We start from the raw sequence: 17,066 nt of genomic DNA, 5'->3' as shown, positions 1-17,066 counted from the left end.
TTGAGCCATAGTGTTTTGGTCCGGTTGCACCTGCTATGTATGAGGGACAGGGCCTTAGGTGTTCACTAGGGCAGGGCAACCCAGTTGCTGGGTTGTGACGCTGTATTTGGGGGCAGAGTCAGAGAGGGGCAATGGCGCTTGTTCCACGCTCTCTCTCGGATTTTGGTCCCCTCTGCTGCTTCCCACAAGCAAACCTGGCCCCCCAGGTGCTGGCTCCCAGGTGTGTGGGCCTGTGCACCCTCCAGGACCCTATGGGTCTCTCCTACAAATTCTCTGTGAGCCTTTCCCGGCACCTCCACCCCAAAAGTTTTTCCAATTGGTGCTTTTAGGCTTTAATTCCTGTCACTGGGGCCCTAGCCTGCATGGTCTGTCTCACTGCTCGATCCTTCACCTGGTTTATCTGCATGTGAATTTGTGATCACGATCAGCCAGCTGCCTTGTGCCCTCACTGGGTCAGCCCATTGCCACCTCACACCTGGGATCTGCCAACTGCTGCCTGTGCGCCTGGGTCGGTCAGGCCACTTTTTCCTGCCTGACCCTGCTCCACCAGCCGCTGACTCCCCCCCTCTTACCTGTCTTGCTAAATGGTTTGTTGTTGTCAGACTTCTGTGCAGTTCAATTTTCTGTGTTTTGGTTGTGTTTTTGTTACTAAAACTTTGTTGTCTTTAAACTTAGTTGTGTGGGGAGGCACAGTTTCCACCTATGCCTCCATCTTGGCTGGAAGTGCCCCTTCTTGGATTTCTTAGAGCCGTTTGAGTAGTATAGGGGTTAGGTCTTTCCTAAGTGTTCTGTAGAATTCTCTTGTGAAGCCATTTTGTGTAGGTATTTTGTGTGGTGGTAGGTTTTTGATTACTGCTTCAATTTCATTAGGTGTTAACAGTGTACTCAGGCTTTCTGCTTCTTCCTGATTCACCTTTGGAAGAGCATAGGTTCTAGAAACTTGTCCATTTTTTCCAGGTTTTCAAATTTCTTGGCATATAGTTGTTCATAGTCATTTCTTATACTCTTTTGTATTTCTGTGGTATCAGTTATAATTTTTCCTCTTTAATTTTTTTTATTCATTTGGGTCCTCTCTCTTTTTTCTTGATGAGTCTGGTTAACAGCTTATTAATTTTGTTTATGTTTTCAAAGAACCAGCTCCAGGATTTATTGATTCTTTGAATGGTCTTCTGGTCTGTATATCATTAAATTCTGCTCTGATCTTGATTATTTACTTCCTTCTATTTGCTCTGGGCTTTGTTTGTTGTTGTTCCTCCAGTTCTTATAGATGTAGTGTTAGGTTGGTTATCTGAAATGCTTTTATCTCTTTTAGGTAGACTTGTATTGCCATAAAATTCCCTCTCAGTACTGCCTTTGCTGTGTCTCATAGGTTCTGTACTATTGTGTGCTAATTTTCGATTGTTTCCAGCAATTTTTTATTTCTTCCTAAATTTCATTGTTAGTTCATTCATTGTTTAATAACATGTTATTCAGTGTCCAAGAATGTCACTGTTTTTGAGTTTTTTGCTTGTGATTGGTTTCTAGTTTCCATCTACTATGATCCTATGAAATGCTTGATATGACTTCAATTTTCTTGAATTTGTTGAGGTTTGTTTTATGTCCTGTCATGTGGAGCATCTTTGAGAATGTTCCATGTGCATTTTAAAAGAATGTTTATTTTGCTTTTGGGGGGTGATAAGTTGTGTATATATCCTTAAGTCCATTTGATCTATTACAACATTCAGTGCCACGATATCCTTGTTGATACTGTTTTTGGAAAATTTGTACATTGTTGACAGTGGGGTGTTAAAATCCCCTGCTATAATTGTGTTGCTATCTACATCTTTCCTGAAGTCCTTCAAGATTTTCCTTATATATTTGGGTGTTCCTATCTTGGTTGCATATATGTTTATGATGTTTATGTCTCCTTGATGAATTTTCCCTTCAGCATTATGAAATAACCTTCTCTGTCTCTTTTTATGGCCTGTGTTTTGAAATCTATTTTGTCTGATATAAGTATTGATGTCCTAGCTTTCTTTCAGGTCAGTTTGCTTGGAATTTTTTTTCCATCCTTTCACTCACAATGTGTGTAGAAGTTTTGTTCTGAGGTGGTCTTTCATAGATAGCATATATGCAGGTCATGTTTTCTTACCCATTCAGCTACCCTATGTCTTTTGATTGGAACATTTAATCCATATACATTTAAGGTTATTATTGACAGGTACTTATTCATTGCCATTTTTCCCTTTTGTACCTGTGTTCCTCTCTGTCTCTTTCTTCATCTTAAAGCCATTCTTTTAGCATATCTTGCAGTGCTCGTTTGGTGGAGGTATATTCTTTCAGCCTTCTTTTGTCTGGCATACTCCTCATTTCACCTTCCATTTTGAGAGCCTTGCAGGATAGAGTAGTCTTGGTTGCATGCCTTTGCTTTACATTAATTGAAATATTTCTTGCCATTCCCTTCTGGCTTGTAGTGTTACTGTTGAGAAATCAGCTGCTAGCCTTATCAGAGCTCCCTTGTGTGTTACTATGTATTTCTCCCCTATTACCTTCAATATTCTCTCTTTATGTTTGAATTTTGCCATTTTAATTATGATATGTCTTGGAGTCAACCTCTTTGGATTCATCTTCATTTCGACCCTCTGTGCTTCCTGGACTTGCATGACTTTTTTTATCACCAAATTTGGGAAGTTTTCCATCATTATTTTTTTCAAACGTTTTATATGCCTCACTATTCTTCTTCACCTTTGGTAGCCCCATGATACAGATATTATTGTGTTTCATGTTGTCATGCAGCTCCCTTAAACCCTCTTTATTCCTTTTGAGTCTTTTGTTTTGTTTTATTGCTCTGTCTGGGAATTTTTTCTACTTTGTCCTCCATCTCACTAATTGATCTCATGCTTCATCTAACCTACTTTTATTTCCTTCATTTGTGGTCTTCAATTCAGAAATTGCATTCTACATTTCCAGCATGCTCCTATCGATAGTTTTTACATTCTTTTGCATGCTGATGTAGATTGCAGTTAGTTGCTTGTGGCTTCCCTCTAGTTCTTTGTAGTTCGCATTGAGTTCAGTGTAGTTCTCACTGAGCTCATTAAGCTTCCTTATAGCCAGTTAGTTTGAACCAATTGTGTGATAGTTTGCCTCTATTTCATTTAGCACTATCCTAGAAATTTGTCCTTTCTTTTCAATTGAGGATTGTTTTTTTCTCCCCATTTTTTTGAAGACTTTTCTTGTTTGCTTTTGCTTCTTAAATTGATCAATTTTGACACCCTCTCTTTCTGGTGTGAACTTCTATGGTAGGAGACCTGTGTCATTCAGTGGTGCAGTTTTCTTGATCTCCTGAACTCGATGCTCTTAGGATGCCCTTCATGCCATTTATGTTGCTCTCTGGTGGTATTTGGGTTTTGATAGTTGTTTGATCATTCTTTGGTGGATTCTTCCCTCCAGCCGGCTGACTGAGTCACTCTGCCCACCATGTCGTGTATGATATTATGTGAGTCTGCCAGAACAAAACCACAGAGCCCAGGAAAAAAAAACCCACACCTGCAAAAATAACCCCCACTCACCATCACACTATCAACAGAAAATGAGCCAGTATTAATGAGCCAGTATTAAGATATTTGAGATACTTCAAATCTCAAATTTTACTGTTCCCCTTTCCTATTCTAATTTGCCTTCCTCCTGCCTTTACCTTTTCTTGTTTTAAACATTAATTTTTCCCTGTCTGAATCAGGTTTTCATCTCATACTCTTAGTGTTCCTTCTTCCTCTTTCCTGTCAAAATGACTTCTCAAATAAGTAAATTTGGCAAAATAGCAGCATACAAAGTCAGTATCCAGAGAGCAAAGGTATTTTTGTGCACCAACAATGAAATGTCAGAAACAGAAATTAGGAGAAATATGCCACTTACTATAGCAACAAGAAAAATAAAGTACCTATGAATACACATAACCAATGAGGCAAAAGACCTACCTATACCCAGAAAATTATGGAACAGGAACTGAAGAAATTAAGGAACGCACAAATAAATGGAAGCATATACCATGTTCATGAATTGGAGGAATTAATATCATTAAAATGTCCATAGTACCCAAAGCAATTTATAGATTCAGCAGAATCCCTATTAAAATACCAATTACATTTTTCACGGATAGAGAACAAATATTTCAAATGTATATATGGAACCACAAATGACCCGGAATAGCCTCAGCAATCCTGAGAAAGAAGAACAAAGTAGGAAGGATCACAATACCTGATAATCAAACTATACAACAAGGCCACTGTAATCAAACAGTCTGGTAATGGCATAAGAACAGACACATACATCAATGGAACAGAATAGACGGGTCAGAAATAAGCCCAGGTCTCTATGGTGAATTAATATTTGATAAAGGGGGCAGGAGCACAAAATGGAGTAAAAATAGCCTTTTCAACAAATGGGAGATCTAGACAAGTACATGCAAAAGTAAAATGAAACTGGATCACCAACTTACACCATACACCAGAATAAACTCAAAATGGATAAAAAGACTTAAATGTAAGCCACAACACCATAAGAAGAAAACATAGGCAGTAATATTTTTGCCAATACATCCTCTAGCAGGAGTTTCAAACTCATTTTCACCAGGGGCCACACTAGCCTTGTGGTCGCCTTCAAAAGGCCAAAATAATTTTAGGATTGTATAAAGGTAACTACTCCATAACTGTTAAGGAGTTGAAATTACATTCAGCCCTTGAAAGGCAACTGCGAGGCTGATGTGGCCCCCAGTGAAAGTGAGTTTGACACCCCTGTTCTAGGGCAAAGGAAATAAAGGAAAGAATAAACATATGGGACTACACCAAATTAAAAACCTTTTTCTTGGCTAAAGAAAACATCATCAAAATCAAAAGGGAGCCAACCATATGAGAAAACATATTTGCCAACGATACCTCAGACAAGGATTTGATATCCAAAATATATAAAGAACTCTTATGACTTAATGTTGGGAAGACAAACAAACCAATTAAAAAACTGATAAAGGTCCTCAACAGTCACTTCTCCAAGGAGGACATACAGAGGGCCCATAGGCATATGAAAGGATGCTCAACATTACTAGCCATCAGATAGATGCAAACTAAAACCACAATGAGATACCACATCACACCAGTCAGAAGGGCCATCATTAATAAATCAATAAGCAAGAGCTGGTGAGGATGTGGAGAAAAGGGAACCTTATGCACTCTTGGTGGAAATGCAGGCTGGTGAAGCCACTGTAAAAAACCAGCATGGAACTTTCTCAAAAAACTAAACATGGAAATGCCTTTTGACACAGTGGTTCCACTGCAGGGATTATACCCTAAGAATCCTGAAACACCAATTCAGAAGGACATATACACCACTATGTTTATAGCAGCACAGTTTACAACAGCCAAGTGATGGAACAGCCCAAGTGCCCATTAGTAAATGAGTGGATGAAAAAACTATGGTACGTTTACACAATGGAATACTGTGCAGCAGAACGAAAGAAGGAGCTCCTACCCTTTGCAATAGTATGGATGGAACTGGAGAGTATTATGCTAAGTGAAATGAGCAATTCAGTGAAAGACAAATACCATATGATCTTACCTATAACAGGATTCTAATAAACAAAACAGTCAAGTGAGAAATTAACAAAAACAGAGACATGGAAATAAAAAACTGAGAAGGACCAGAGAGGAGAAGGGAAGGAGGTAAATGAAGGAAGGAAGGGAACATGTACAAAGGATCCATGGACAAGGACAGCGAGGAGGGGATTGTCTCTGGGGCAAGGGTTGGATGGTGTAGGAGAGAGCAATGGGGTTAAATGGGGACAACTTTAAGTGAAAAACAATAAAAAAAAGGAGAAAAATGAGTTTGAGATGGTAGACCAAGGAGCACAAACAAGTAGGGAATCAAGGCAAGGCAAAGGGAGAAAGAAAAATTTACATCATAAATGAAAAAGGGAGTGAAGAAGCCAGACTGGAGTAAGAGAAGGGAAGCATACAGTATTAGGTTGAAACAGAAATTTTTAAAAATATATAGTGAGAGAGAAAGAAAGAAAAAGGAAAAATATATAAATAAGTTTTAGAAAAAGGAACCAACTTTGAGAAAAAGATCTACCACAGCACTATCTATAACAAATGAACTAAGAGTGATATAGGTGGGATGGGGAAAAGGAAAGAAAGAATAGCCTAAGAAATGTCTAGAGGAAAGGAAAGTGATTTTGAGATGATAGAGGGAAAAGGAATATTAAGAATGAGGAATGAAAACCAGGATTAGATAGGAAAAAGTTAAAATCTGAGACAAAAAAAAGAAAAAAGAAAAGAAAGGGCAGGAAGAAGATAGAATGGAGTAGGAGTGGGGAATGGTAAAATTTTAGATTTGAAATACCAAAATAGTGAAGATCTAGAGATAAAATTGAAGAAGTGCAACAAAAACCACCCTATCCACAGCCTTCAAGCAAAGATTGATAAAGGTAGAGAGAAAAGGGTATTTTAAGAACCCGAAAAAGAATGTGAGATAACCAGTGACAAGAGATACGGTTTTGAGAGGCTGGAGTGGGGAGAAATAGTAAGAGTGTGGAATTGAAACAAGTCATTTCAACAGAGAAAATAAAATTGATAACAAAAATAAGAAGAGGAAAGAAGGTAAAATGGGTAAGAGAAGAGCAAAATATGAGATTTGAAATAAAATCTAGTAACTTAATATGCACAGGCTTGAATGACAGGAAATGAATATTAAAAAGCTATGCAAGAGAGAAAATATCCTAAATCATGAAGAAGACCACAGTGGAATTCATCTCTGAATCATCTAGTATTTAGTACTTTTTTCTTTCTGGATCTGCCTCTGGTGATGTCAGATAATGTCCCAGTCTGGCCTTAGGAGTCTGTTCGAGGTTATCAGGGATTCTCATTTTATGGCTAACTCCTTCAATTGTTAATCTACTCACTTTGTAATCAGTAGCCCAACTTAAGCACCACAGGTTGGGGCAGAGTAATTCCTGATGGTCAGGGTATTGCTTCCCCTCAAGCTGATGCTACTTGGAGAGCAGTGCTCTGCCTGAGCAAGATGGCTCCTGCAGTATGGGGGATGGCTCAGTACAGGGATCCTGGAAGCTGCTCTCTTAGTTCTCTCCCCAAAGCCACTGTCCCCAGTCTTTCTTCAAGTATCTAGTTCATTCTGCCTTTCCTTTGCTGGAGCCCATGGTTAAGCAGCTACAAATGAAGTTTTATACATTGGCCCTTTAAATGGATCTCTATGACTCTAGCTCTCTGTCCCTATCACAGTGAAACCCTGTCACTTTTCACAGCTGGATGTTGTCTTGGTTCTTTTCAGGCTCTGGTGCTGTAGGCTGGGAAACTCAGGTTAGGGTTCAGACCCCCACTTCTCAGAGGAACTCCCTGGCTGCTGTAGTATTCCTCCAGCACTTCAGCTGCCACCTATGGGAGCCCAACCAGCCCTCTCATGTCTCCTCTGTATTCCCTATCAGTCATGTTGTGTTGAAGGTGTTTCCTCTGTCTGTGGTTGCAATTCTTCTCTCTCACTATTGTTCACTTGCTTATTCTGGATAATGTCTTTGCAATTTAGTTGTAATTCCAGACTGGTCCTGGGAGGAGGTTCATGTAGCTTCTATTTACTCCTCCTCTATCTTGGATCTCACAGTCAAATTTGGAAAGTTTTTGAAGTTTATTCAGATATTCTTTCTGCCCCTATTTCTCATTTCTTTCTGAAATTCTCATATGCTTATGTTATTTGATGATGTCTCAAATACCTTTGTGGCTGTGTTCACATTTCTTCTTTCTTTTTTCTTCTTCTTTCCTTTTTCTTTGTTTTCCTCAGATTAGATCATCTCAGTTGATCTACCTTTCAGTTTGTTGATTCTTTTACCTGCTCAAAGCTGCTATTGAGCTCCTCTAGTGGATTTTTAAAACTTAGTTATTATATTTTTCAAGCCCAGAATTTTTATTTGGCTCATTTTTATATAATTTCTAATTCTTTTTTGATATTCTCTATTTGGTGAGATATTACCTTTATTCTTTCCTTTATTTCTTTAGACATACTTTCCTTTATTTCTTTGAACATCCTTAAAACAGCTGACTTAAATAAAAGAAAAAATAAACAAATGAGACATCAAACAGAAAAGTTTTTGCACAGCAAAAGGAACCAAGAAAATGAAAAGGCAACCCACTTAATGGAAGAATATATTAGCTAATGATACATCTGATAAGAGGTTGATATCTAAAATGTATAAAGACCTTATGGAGGGACCCCCAAAACCTCAGAATTTATTTATTAAAAGTTGTGTATTTATTCTTACACATTTAAACTTCAGTCGCCTTCAAAATATTCTCCATATGATGTAATACACTTATTGAGACTTTTTATCCACTGCTCAAGGTAATTTTTGAATTCGTTGATTTTGATGCGTTTTAGTGCTTCTGCTGGTTTTTTGTTCCACTTTTCCCACCTCTGCAAACTGTTTCTCTTTGAGGACATTTTTCTTCTGGGAAAACAAGTCACTTGGGGTGAGATCAGGTGAATAGGGAGGGTGGGACAAGGGGGTCATGCTGTTTCTATCAAAAACTGCTGAACACTTAGTACAGTGTGGACAGGTGCACACCTAAATCACCCATCATGAAATGGCCAAACATACTGAAAGAGTCTTCAAAAAAATCCACTGAAGCCAAATACAGCCTCTCACAATACTACCAGCTCGTACACTGATACAGATGAGTTCCTACAACACTCCGCCAGTAGTGGAAACCTATACTACCAGGGGCCCACCCTCCAGAAGATAATTCCATTTTTCAGGGGCAGTCCCCACCCTTGTACACAACTCAACACCAAACAAACAAAATCCAGTTAAAAATGGGCAACAGACCTGAATAGACACTTGTCCAAAGAGGACATACAGATGGCCAATAGACATGTGAAAAGATACTCAACATCACTAAACATCAGAGAAATGCAAATTAAAACCACAATGAGATATCCCTTCATGCCTGTCAGAATGGCTATCAAATCAATAACTCAACAAACAGCAAGTGTTGGTGAGGATATGGAGGGAAGGGAACCCTAGTGCACTGCTCGTGGGAGTGCATATTGGTGCAGCTACTGTGGAAAGCGGTTACGGATATACCTCAAAAATTAGAAATGGAACTGTCTTATGACTCAGTAATCCAAAGAAACCTGAAACACTAATTTGAAAGAATATATGTACCCCTATGTTCATTAGAGGATTATTTACAATGGCCAAGGTTTAGAAGCAGCCCCTATACCCATCAGTAGATGAGTGGATGAAAAAAGCTGTGGTACATTAACACAATGGATTACTACTATTCAGCCGTATGAAAGAAGGAAACCTAACCTTTTACAACAGCATGGATGGACCTGGAGAGTATTGTACTAAGTGAAATAAGCCTGTTGGAGAAAGACAAAACCAAATGATTTCACTTATGTATGGAATCTACTGAACAAAATAAACAACATAATAGAAACAGACTCATAGATACAGAGAACAGGCTGACAGCTGTCAGATAGGAGGAGGGTTGGAGTTTGGATGAAAAAGGTGAAGTATTAAGTAAAAAGAACCCCAGAATCACTGACACAGACAATAGTATGGTGATTACTAGAGTAATGGTTGGGGGGTAGGAGGAGATAGAAGAGGGTAGAAACAGACAGGTGGTGACAGAAGAAGACTAGAGACTTTGGGTGGTGAACCTACAATACAATATACAAATAATCTATTATAGAATTGTTTACTTGAAACCCATACAATTTTATTAACCAGTTCATCCCAATAAATTAAAAAAATTTTTTTACTGAAAAAGGTATAAAGTTTTTGTCTAGTGGGGCTTCCTCAGGAACAGTTTCTTTTAACTCTTTTTTTTTTCTTGACTATGGGTCATAATCTTATCTTCTTGCATGTACTGTGAACTTTGTTGAAAACTTGACATTTAAAATAATATAATATGGCAATACTGGAAATCAGATTCTCCCCTTCTCCCATATTTCTATAGTTTGCTGTTATTTTCTTAGTAACTTTTATAAACTAATTCTATAAAGTCATGTGTGACCACTGAAACCTCTGTCCAGTTAGCTTAGTTTTTCAACTAATAGTTAGAAATTTTCTTAAATGTCTGGAACCATTATGTCTCCCAATCTTTGCCAAGGGTCTTTATGTGCGTGTTGGGACAAGCTTTTAATGCTCAGGCAGGCAGTTGCATGCTGCCTTCACTTTCACTTCTTGCTTGCATAGAATATCAAGGTGAACAGAGCTGAGGGTCTTCTCAGGTATTTTTTTTTATTATGCACAGTGCCTTGGGCATGCCCTCAGCCCTATGCATGCAAGTATCCCAGAGTCCCAGAAATCTAAGCTTTTTGGTCAGCCTGTTGTTTGCCAAACTGTTATATTTGCCTCAGGCAAATGTTAAACAATTGCCTCTGATTATTTTCAACAAAATAATCAGAGGCAGTTGTCCCGCCCCCCTCCAAAAGCTGTTTGCCTGCAAAGCAGGTCAGATAAGGATAGCCTGGCAAGTGGGGCCTTCCAGCAAACTGCCAGATAGGAAAAATAATGACTGTTCTCTGGGAGAGGGGCTTTAATGGAATTCAAACCCATTATGCATTCTTTAATGACCTTCAGCCTACTAGTTTTCACTTTGCAGATGGTGGTTGGGCAGGGGTAAATGGGAATAAGGCAAAGTAAAATGCTATAAAACTTGTTCTTACTGAGATTCAGATTTTTCTTGAGTAAACATTCTGCAGATTGCCACAAGCCTTTGGTTAATTTCTATAGTTCTGAAAAAGTTTATTTTGATAACTTTGTGACTGTTCTGATTGCTTTTCTGGAGGAGAGGCTTTCTGAATGTCTTTGCCATTTTGTATTTTGCTGATTTTTTAATGTATGTTGAGTCTTGGACTTATACCCCATGAATTTATCCCAAAGAAAGGCAAAAAAAAAAAAGTCTCAGTCATGTCTACCAGGTTTATCATAGGGTTATTTTATGATAGTGAAAAACTTGAAATGTTCTAAATGAGTAACAGTAAGGAAAACATGTACATTCTGGATCACACTATTATGCAGCTGTTAAAACTAAAAGAGGAAGCCTTGGAAGGTGGGAGGGTAACATAGAAACTATGATCCTTGATTCTAAGATCAGATAGGCTGGATTGGAGTTTGACTTTGAGATTTATAGCCAGTGATTTGGACCAAATTTATTTGGCTCTCTAATCATTGGTTTCTCATCTATAAAATGGTGACAATTTCATAGTGGTGGTGTAGGGTTTCAGTGAAGGTGTCCATAGTATATGCTTAGCTCAGCCAAATTAGTTATTGTTGCAGTTGCTGCCATTTAACATAAAATTCTTGTGATATAATGGCAAATAAACTAGGATATGAAATTATGTGTATACTATAACCAGATTGTTAGAAATATATTTTTTTGGCAGTGTGTTGAAAAACCAAGGTTGGAAGAAAGTACATCACAGTGGTGGGATAATGGGTTGTATATTTTTCCTTTTTTGTTTTTTTCCAATAGAAATGATAAATCTCTTCTTAAAGAAAAAGGGGCTCTCTGGTAAAGTCTCAGGAGGAATGGCCTCCATTAGACTGGGGTGGTACAGATGCTTTCCCTGGTGCATCTTCAGGGGCTTTTTGGTAACCATTATGACCTGAGTCTCTGCAGGAGGCTAGAAGGTATGTATTGGTCTTCTTTAAGGGGTCTTTAATTTAGAGGCCTGGGGGCCTGGGTTTACTGCTGCCTCCTCAGGGAGGGTTCTGAAAGTGGAGGTTAAAACACAAGAGCATCCTTTTAAAATCTGTTGTTTAATATAAGACATTTCTCTTTGGGGCCTCCATTTCCTCATCTGCCAAGTAGAATGCAGTGGCACTCTCTGTTTAGGTGCTTCTGAAAGGAGGAAAGGAGAGAACACCCAGAGTGCTCACTAGTCTTCCAGGTGATTCACAGATGTTCTGTGTTCCGTGTTCATGCTGATGATCTAACTGTGATGGGTCTTGTTTTTATGTTCCAGGTTCCAAGGTGCACCAATTATAGCTGTGGCAGCTAAGCCTGGGGGACCAGAGGCCCCTGAAACAGAAGCCCCACAGGGCATCTCAGAACTCATTGAGGTACTGTCAACTTGGATCCAGGTTGGTCTCTGGCCCCAACTCTGCTCAGGCAGATTCCTTTCTGTCCTGCTCAGCCTGAGAGAGAAAGAGACAGCCTCAGCAAGGGGACTTTGAGGTGGTACCTTTAAACCACCTCCATGCTCTATAATGCATTCTCCCTAAAAGTTAATCGCAAACAGAACTAAAGGCTTCCACCCTTCTAAGCCTTTCTTTTTTCCATTTCTTGTCAAACACCTCCACACAGACAAAGCAGATCCTGTCGATCTGGAATTATGGGTCCATGTCATCTGTTTCAGTACTTCAGATTGTTCCAGCCCCTCCAGTGTGTCCCACCTGGGTGGGGGCCCATGAGGCAGGGGAAGGAGATGGGCCTAGTAGCAGTGGCAGTGCAGCTCAGGTCCTGTGGCTTTTACCAATGCAGTGGAGGTTTCATCTTTTGAAACCATGGGCCAGAGGTGTTCCTCCAGGTTGGGTAGTGGTAGATGGAGGGAGTGCAGCCATTCACAGGGTACACAGGGCAGCCAGCAGGCATAGTACAGGTGGGGAGGCGGTAGTGATGCCTCAGTAGAAATGGCAATGAGACCGGGATCTGAAGTGCCTCTGTTGAGCACTTGAGGCAGCCCAGAAGGCTGGAGTGGTGAGGTGCATTGACTCTTGGGCAGCTTACCATGCTGCCCTACCTCCTTCTCTCTCTGTGACCTTAGGCACATGACCTGCTCTCCCTTTCCTTAGTTCCCTCACTTAGAAATCAGGGAAGATAATAGCACCACTTTTCTTGTGGAGTTGGCATGAGGGTTAAATGAGTTAATGTGTATAGTGTGATCGGAACAGTGCTATTTAGTTTACTATGATGGTGAGGAATGATTATCACATACTAGGAACTGCACTAAGTTCTTTACATACAAGATCATTAAAATTCATAGTGACCCTGGGAGGCTTTAATTATTCATCCCCATTTTACGTAGGAAGAATCTGAGATTCAGAGAAGTTAAGTAACTTGCCCACGGTCTCATGGCAAGTATGTGGTAGAGATAGGATTCAAACCCAGTTCGATTTTTCATGGGCTCTGGGGTCCACCTGGATCCATAGAGCCATGATCAGGTGTGCTACCTGTGCTACTGTGTGCTACCACTGTTTCCGTAATTACACGGGAGTGCTCATCTTGCTGCCTTAATAAAACCAATATTTTCTGGGTAATGCTTTTGTTATTTTTTCACCAGCTCCAGAGATCACTGGTCTGAGAGCTTGGTGCAAGTGTGTTACAGCAAAATCCACAAGTATATTGCTATAACAGGTGTTTGTGTATTCTTTTTTTTTAAGATTTTATTTATTTATTTATTTTTAGAAAAGGGAAGGGAAGGAGAAAAAGGGAGAGAGAAACATTGATGTGTGGTTGCCTCTTGTGTGCCCCCTACCAGGGACCTGGCCTGCAACCCAGGCATGTGCCTTAGACTAGGAATTGAACCGGTGACCCTTTGGTTCTCAGGCCAGCACTCAGTCCACTGAACTACAGCAGTCAGGGCTGTATATTCCTTTAAGAAGCCTCTGCACAAATCTCAGGCCTAGCCTGCTTTGAATTTCTAATCTTTTTCTAAAAGAATTGTTATCACAAGATTAAGAGTTGGGAACATTTATAACCAAATAACTTTTTGACAGAAAGTAGCAAACTACAAGGAATAATACGGTCTTTATTTCCATTTTTTAACGGTAATTAGCTCTGACACCGTCTCTAAGCACATAGATGGCATGAGGAAAATAGGCGGGTTAGGTTGAAGCACATGGAAAGAGTCAGCAGAAAAGAAAAAGCAGATTGCCTGGGCACTGTCACATCCTCTGCCTTCACATCCTCTGCCTTCCTCTGCCCCGCCCTATCCAGTCTTCTTCCGACAGAATGTGGCAGCAGAATCTCTTTTCTAGCTCCTGACGTCCCAGATATCCATTCCAACAAGAGATCCCTCGGGACCGTTCCTCATGTCTGTGGACCACTGTTTCTCCATCAAAGGCCAGGGCACTGTGATGACAGGGACCATCCTCTCAGGCTCCATCAGCCTTGGTGACAGTGTGGAGATTCCTGCCCTCAAGGTCAGTTTTACCTTATTCTTTCTTTTGCCTTTTCTCTCTAGTGGAAAGAGAGAGGGATGACTTCTTTGTCTAGTGGGAAGAGAGAGGGATGACCTCTTTGCTGAGCCTACTAGGTCTGCTTCCTGGGGCTGGCCAGCTGGCTCTGCTCTGCTCCATCTCCTCCATGCCTTGACTGGATTCTAGAACTACTACTCCCCTAATTTGTACTAACAGCACCCACTTTTGGAGGCCTATGATGTGTGATGATGAGCCTCCCAAGTAGGTGTCCTTTATAGATAACAAAACTGAGACCCCAGAAGGTGCATTGGGCTCAGCACTATGTGGTCAACAAGTGAGGTGCTAGATGCGAATCCCCTTTTTATAAGCTCCCTGTGTCAGGGTGGCAAGTACATGTTAGACTGATTCCTGGGAACCTTCCTCTTAATCAAAAAAATTTCAAATTAAACAATTTTGTATTCAATTATACAAACTGGAAGACATATAGATGAATTTCACACTCCTAGTGACAGCTGGCAGATGGCATATATCATCTCTTTGGAGACCTATGAGAAGGATGTCTCCCCAAACTTCTGGCAACTTCTGACTGGCTCCAATTTAAAAGATGTCCAGTGGCCTGATATTTACCTTCTTCATTGGGCTTTTCTTATGGCTTTAGTTTACAGGAGAAGAAAAACTTACAGCCTTCCTAACTGCCCATTTATTCCCCCTTTACTCAGGAGGAATAAAAGTAGGGAACAAGGCTAGTTAGAAGTAGGAAGACCCTACTAGGAATTTGGTGTCCAGGGCAGTTCTCTAGTTCTAGAGGAACCCAGAGTACAGGGAAGTGGTAGCATATCCTTGGCTGTGTGTATACAACCAGGAACATTTGGCCCTGTATATACAGCCAGGATGTATTCACAGCCCTTGATAAATGAGCTTAGTTTGCATGATAATGGGAATTCTCCTTGGAGGGCTGTGTTGATAACAGCTCTACAGCTCACTAGCTGTTATTAGTCAGGGTCCACCAGGGAAACAGAACCAAAAGTATGTGTGTGTATGTATGTGTGTGTGTGTATGTATACATACATATATATACATATATACATATATGTGTAGAGAGAGAGAGGTGTATTTTAAAGAATTGGCTCACATGATTGTGAGGCTTGGCAAATCCAAAATCCATAGAGTGGACCAGCAAGATGGAGACCCAGGGAAAAGTCGAAATTTGAATCTGAAGGTTGGCAGAATTTCCTCTTCTTTTGGAGAGGTCAGTGTTTTTTTTATTCAGGCCCTCAGCTGGATTATATTCACATCCACAGTGGGAATACATCTGCTTTACTCTGTCCATTTAAAGGCTAATCTCAACCCAAAAGACCTCACAGAAGCATCCAGGATGATGCTTGACCAGATATCTGGGTACAGTGGCACAACCAAGTTGACACACAAAATTAGCCATCACATTGGGGCAAGGAGAGCCATGATTGCAGTATCTTCCCTGAGCAAGGGGTTGCCAAAGGAGCACCTGTGCCTTGTGTTGGCTATTCCTGGTCTAGGGCATCCAGAGAGGATCTAGGAAAGGGCATTTTAAGGGTAAGAGGAATGGAATGGCCAGAGCTTTCCCTAGGTAAAGGAAATCTCAGGTTTCATTCTTCCCCCTCCACTTATTTTATGGTAGTGTAAATATTATTTCCTCATGCAGGACTAGGGGTAACAGGGAAGAGTCTCCTGACCAGGGAGGACCAACCAAAGAAAAGCTTCTTTTGTACTCCTGAGGCTGGCCAGGTTTCAGGGCTCCTTAGTGTGGCAGCAGGAGTTAGAGGGTGAGGCCCTGCCCTTCCGTGTCTAGGGCCTTCATTGACACTGTGGGTTATCATTCCCTCTTCAACTGGCTGTTGTCTATCCTCCTCTGAAGACCATTAGTCCTGGATTAAATCAGATCCAGAACATAGATCTGATGTTGTATAAGAACTAAAAATATAAATGTTAAGAAATAGCACAAAATTATGAAAATAAAGCTAACATATTTAACAAATTTAAGATTATAATAGTGATTGTGTATTAATTCTTAGCTGGATCAGAGAATGGATGAAATACTAAATTTCTTTCTATTTCTTGTGCTCCCTTAGGCAGACCCCTTAGGACCACCCTAATCTAGTATCCCTTTGCCCTGGGAGAAGACATGTCTGTAGCCTGGGAGAGCAACTAGTAGTAGGAAGTGTCAGAAGATGGTTCTGTGGGAGACAAACTTTGAATTGTTAGTACCTGAGGCTCTAGACTCTAGAGTCTAGAGGGAGGAAGATATGTGATGACAGGATCAGTGACTGCAATGCTAGGACCAAGGATATGGGGGAGAGCTGAGGCAGTGATAGTCAGCCTTATTAAGTAGACAGGGTGTTTGGGAGGGGATGTATTCTGAGGTCTTTTGCTATTCTTCTTGTCATTATAAAGATATAACTTGCTTATTGGATCCCAGTTACATGTTTATATGTACTTGGATATGTGGAAGGAGTTTGGCAAACAGAAATTTAATACTCCTCTTGCTTTTGTGTACCTGTTTTCCCCCAGCCTACTTTTCAGCCCTTTTAGTGTTAATGGCTCTATGATTTTCTGATTTACTAGTCAAGAAAGCAGAACTTGTAAGCAATGAACTTAGATATTTGGCTGAGGAGTCTCCCAAGCAAAGTGTGGAGGGTATGCCCTTGTTTTCCTTTGCTGCCTGTAGTATATGTGAGAGGAAGGGAATGGATTGAAGCAGGAACTCTTAGCACAAGGAACCAGCACTTGATGATTTGGGAGAGTCTCAGCCTTTCCAGATTCCAAAGAGTGCCACAAATAGGAAATTCTCCATGAGAAAACATGCTCTGGTGAAAGACCAAGAGCAAGACTGAACAGCCTT

General features: G+C 40.3%; 1 protein-coding gene across 1 annotated transcript in view; it reads left to right on the top strand.

The window, feature by feature from the left end:
* EEFSEC (eukaryotic elongation factor, selenocysteine-tRNA specific) overlaps window positions 1–17,066 on the top strand; it is a 221,934-nt gene that overhangs the window by 40,299 nt on the left and 164,569 nt on the right. Inside the window, exons 2-3 of the mRNA XM_037070271.1 lie at window positions 12,013–12,109; window positions 14,027–14,191. Of these exons, the coding sequence (XP_036926166.1) occupies window positions 12,013–12,109; window positions 14,027–14,191 (262 nt within the window). The remainder of the gene's footprint in view (window positions 1–12,012; window positions 12,110–14,026; window positions 14,192–17,066) is intronic.

Source organism: Sturnira hondurensis, unplaced genomic scaffold, assembly GCF_014824575.4.
Source record: "Sturnira hondurensis isolate 20B ecotype Veracruz unplaced genomic scaffold, ASM1482457v3 Scaffold0001304, whole genome shotgun sequence".
NCBI lineage: Eukaryota > Metazoa > Chordata > Mammalia > Chiroptera > Phyllostomidae > Sturnira > Sturnira hondurensis.
Note: the sequence above shows the minus strand (reverse complement) of the source record. Positions and strands in the feature narration are given on the sequence as shown.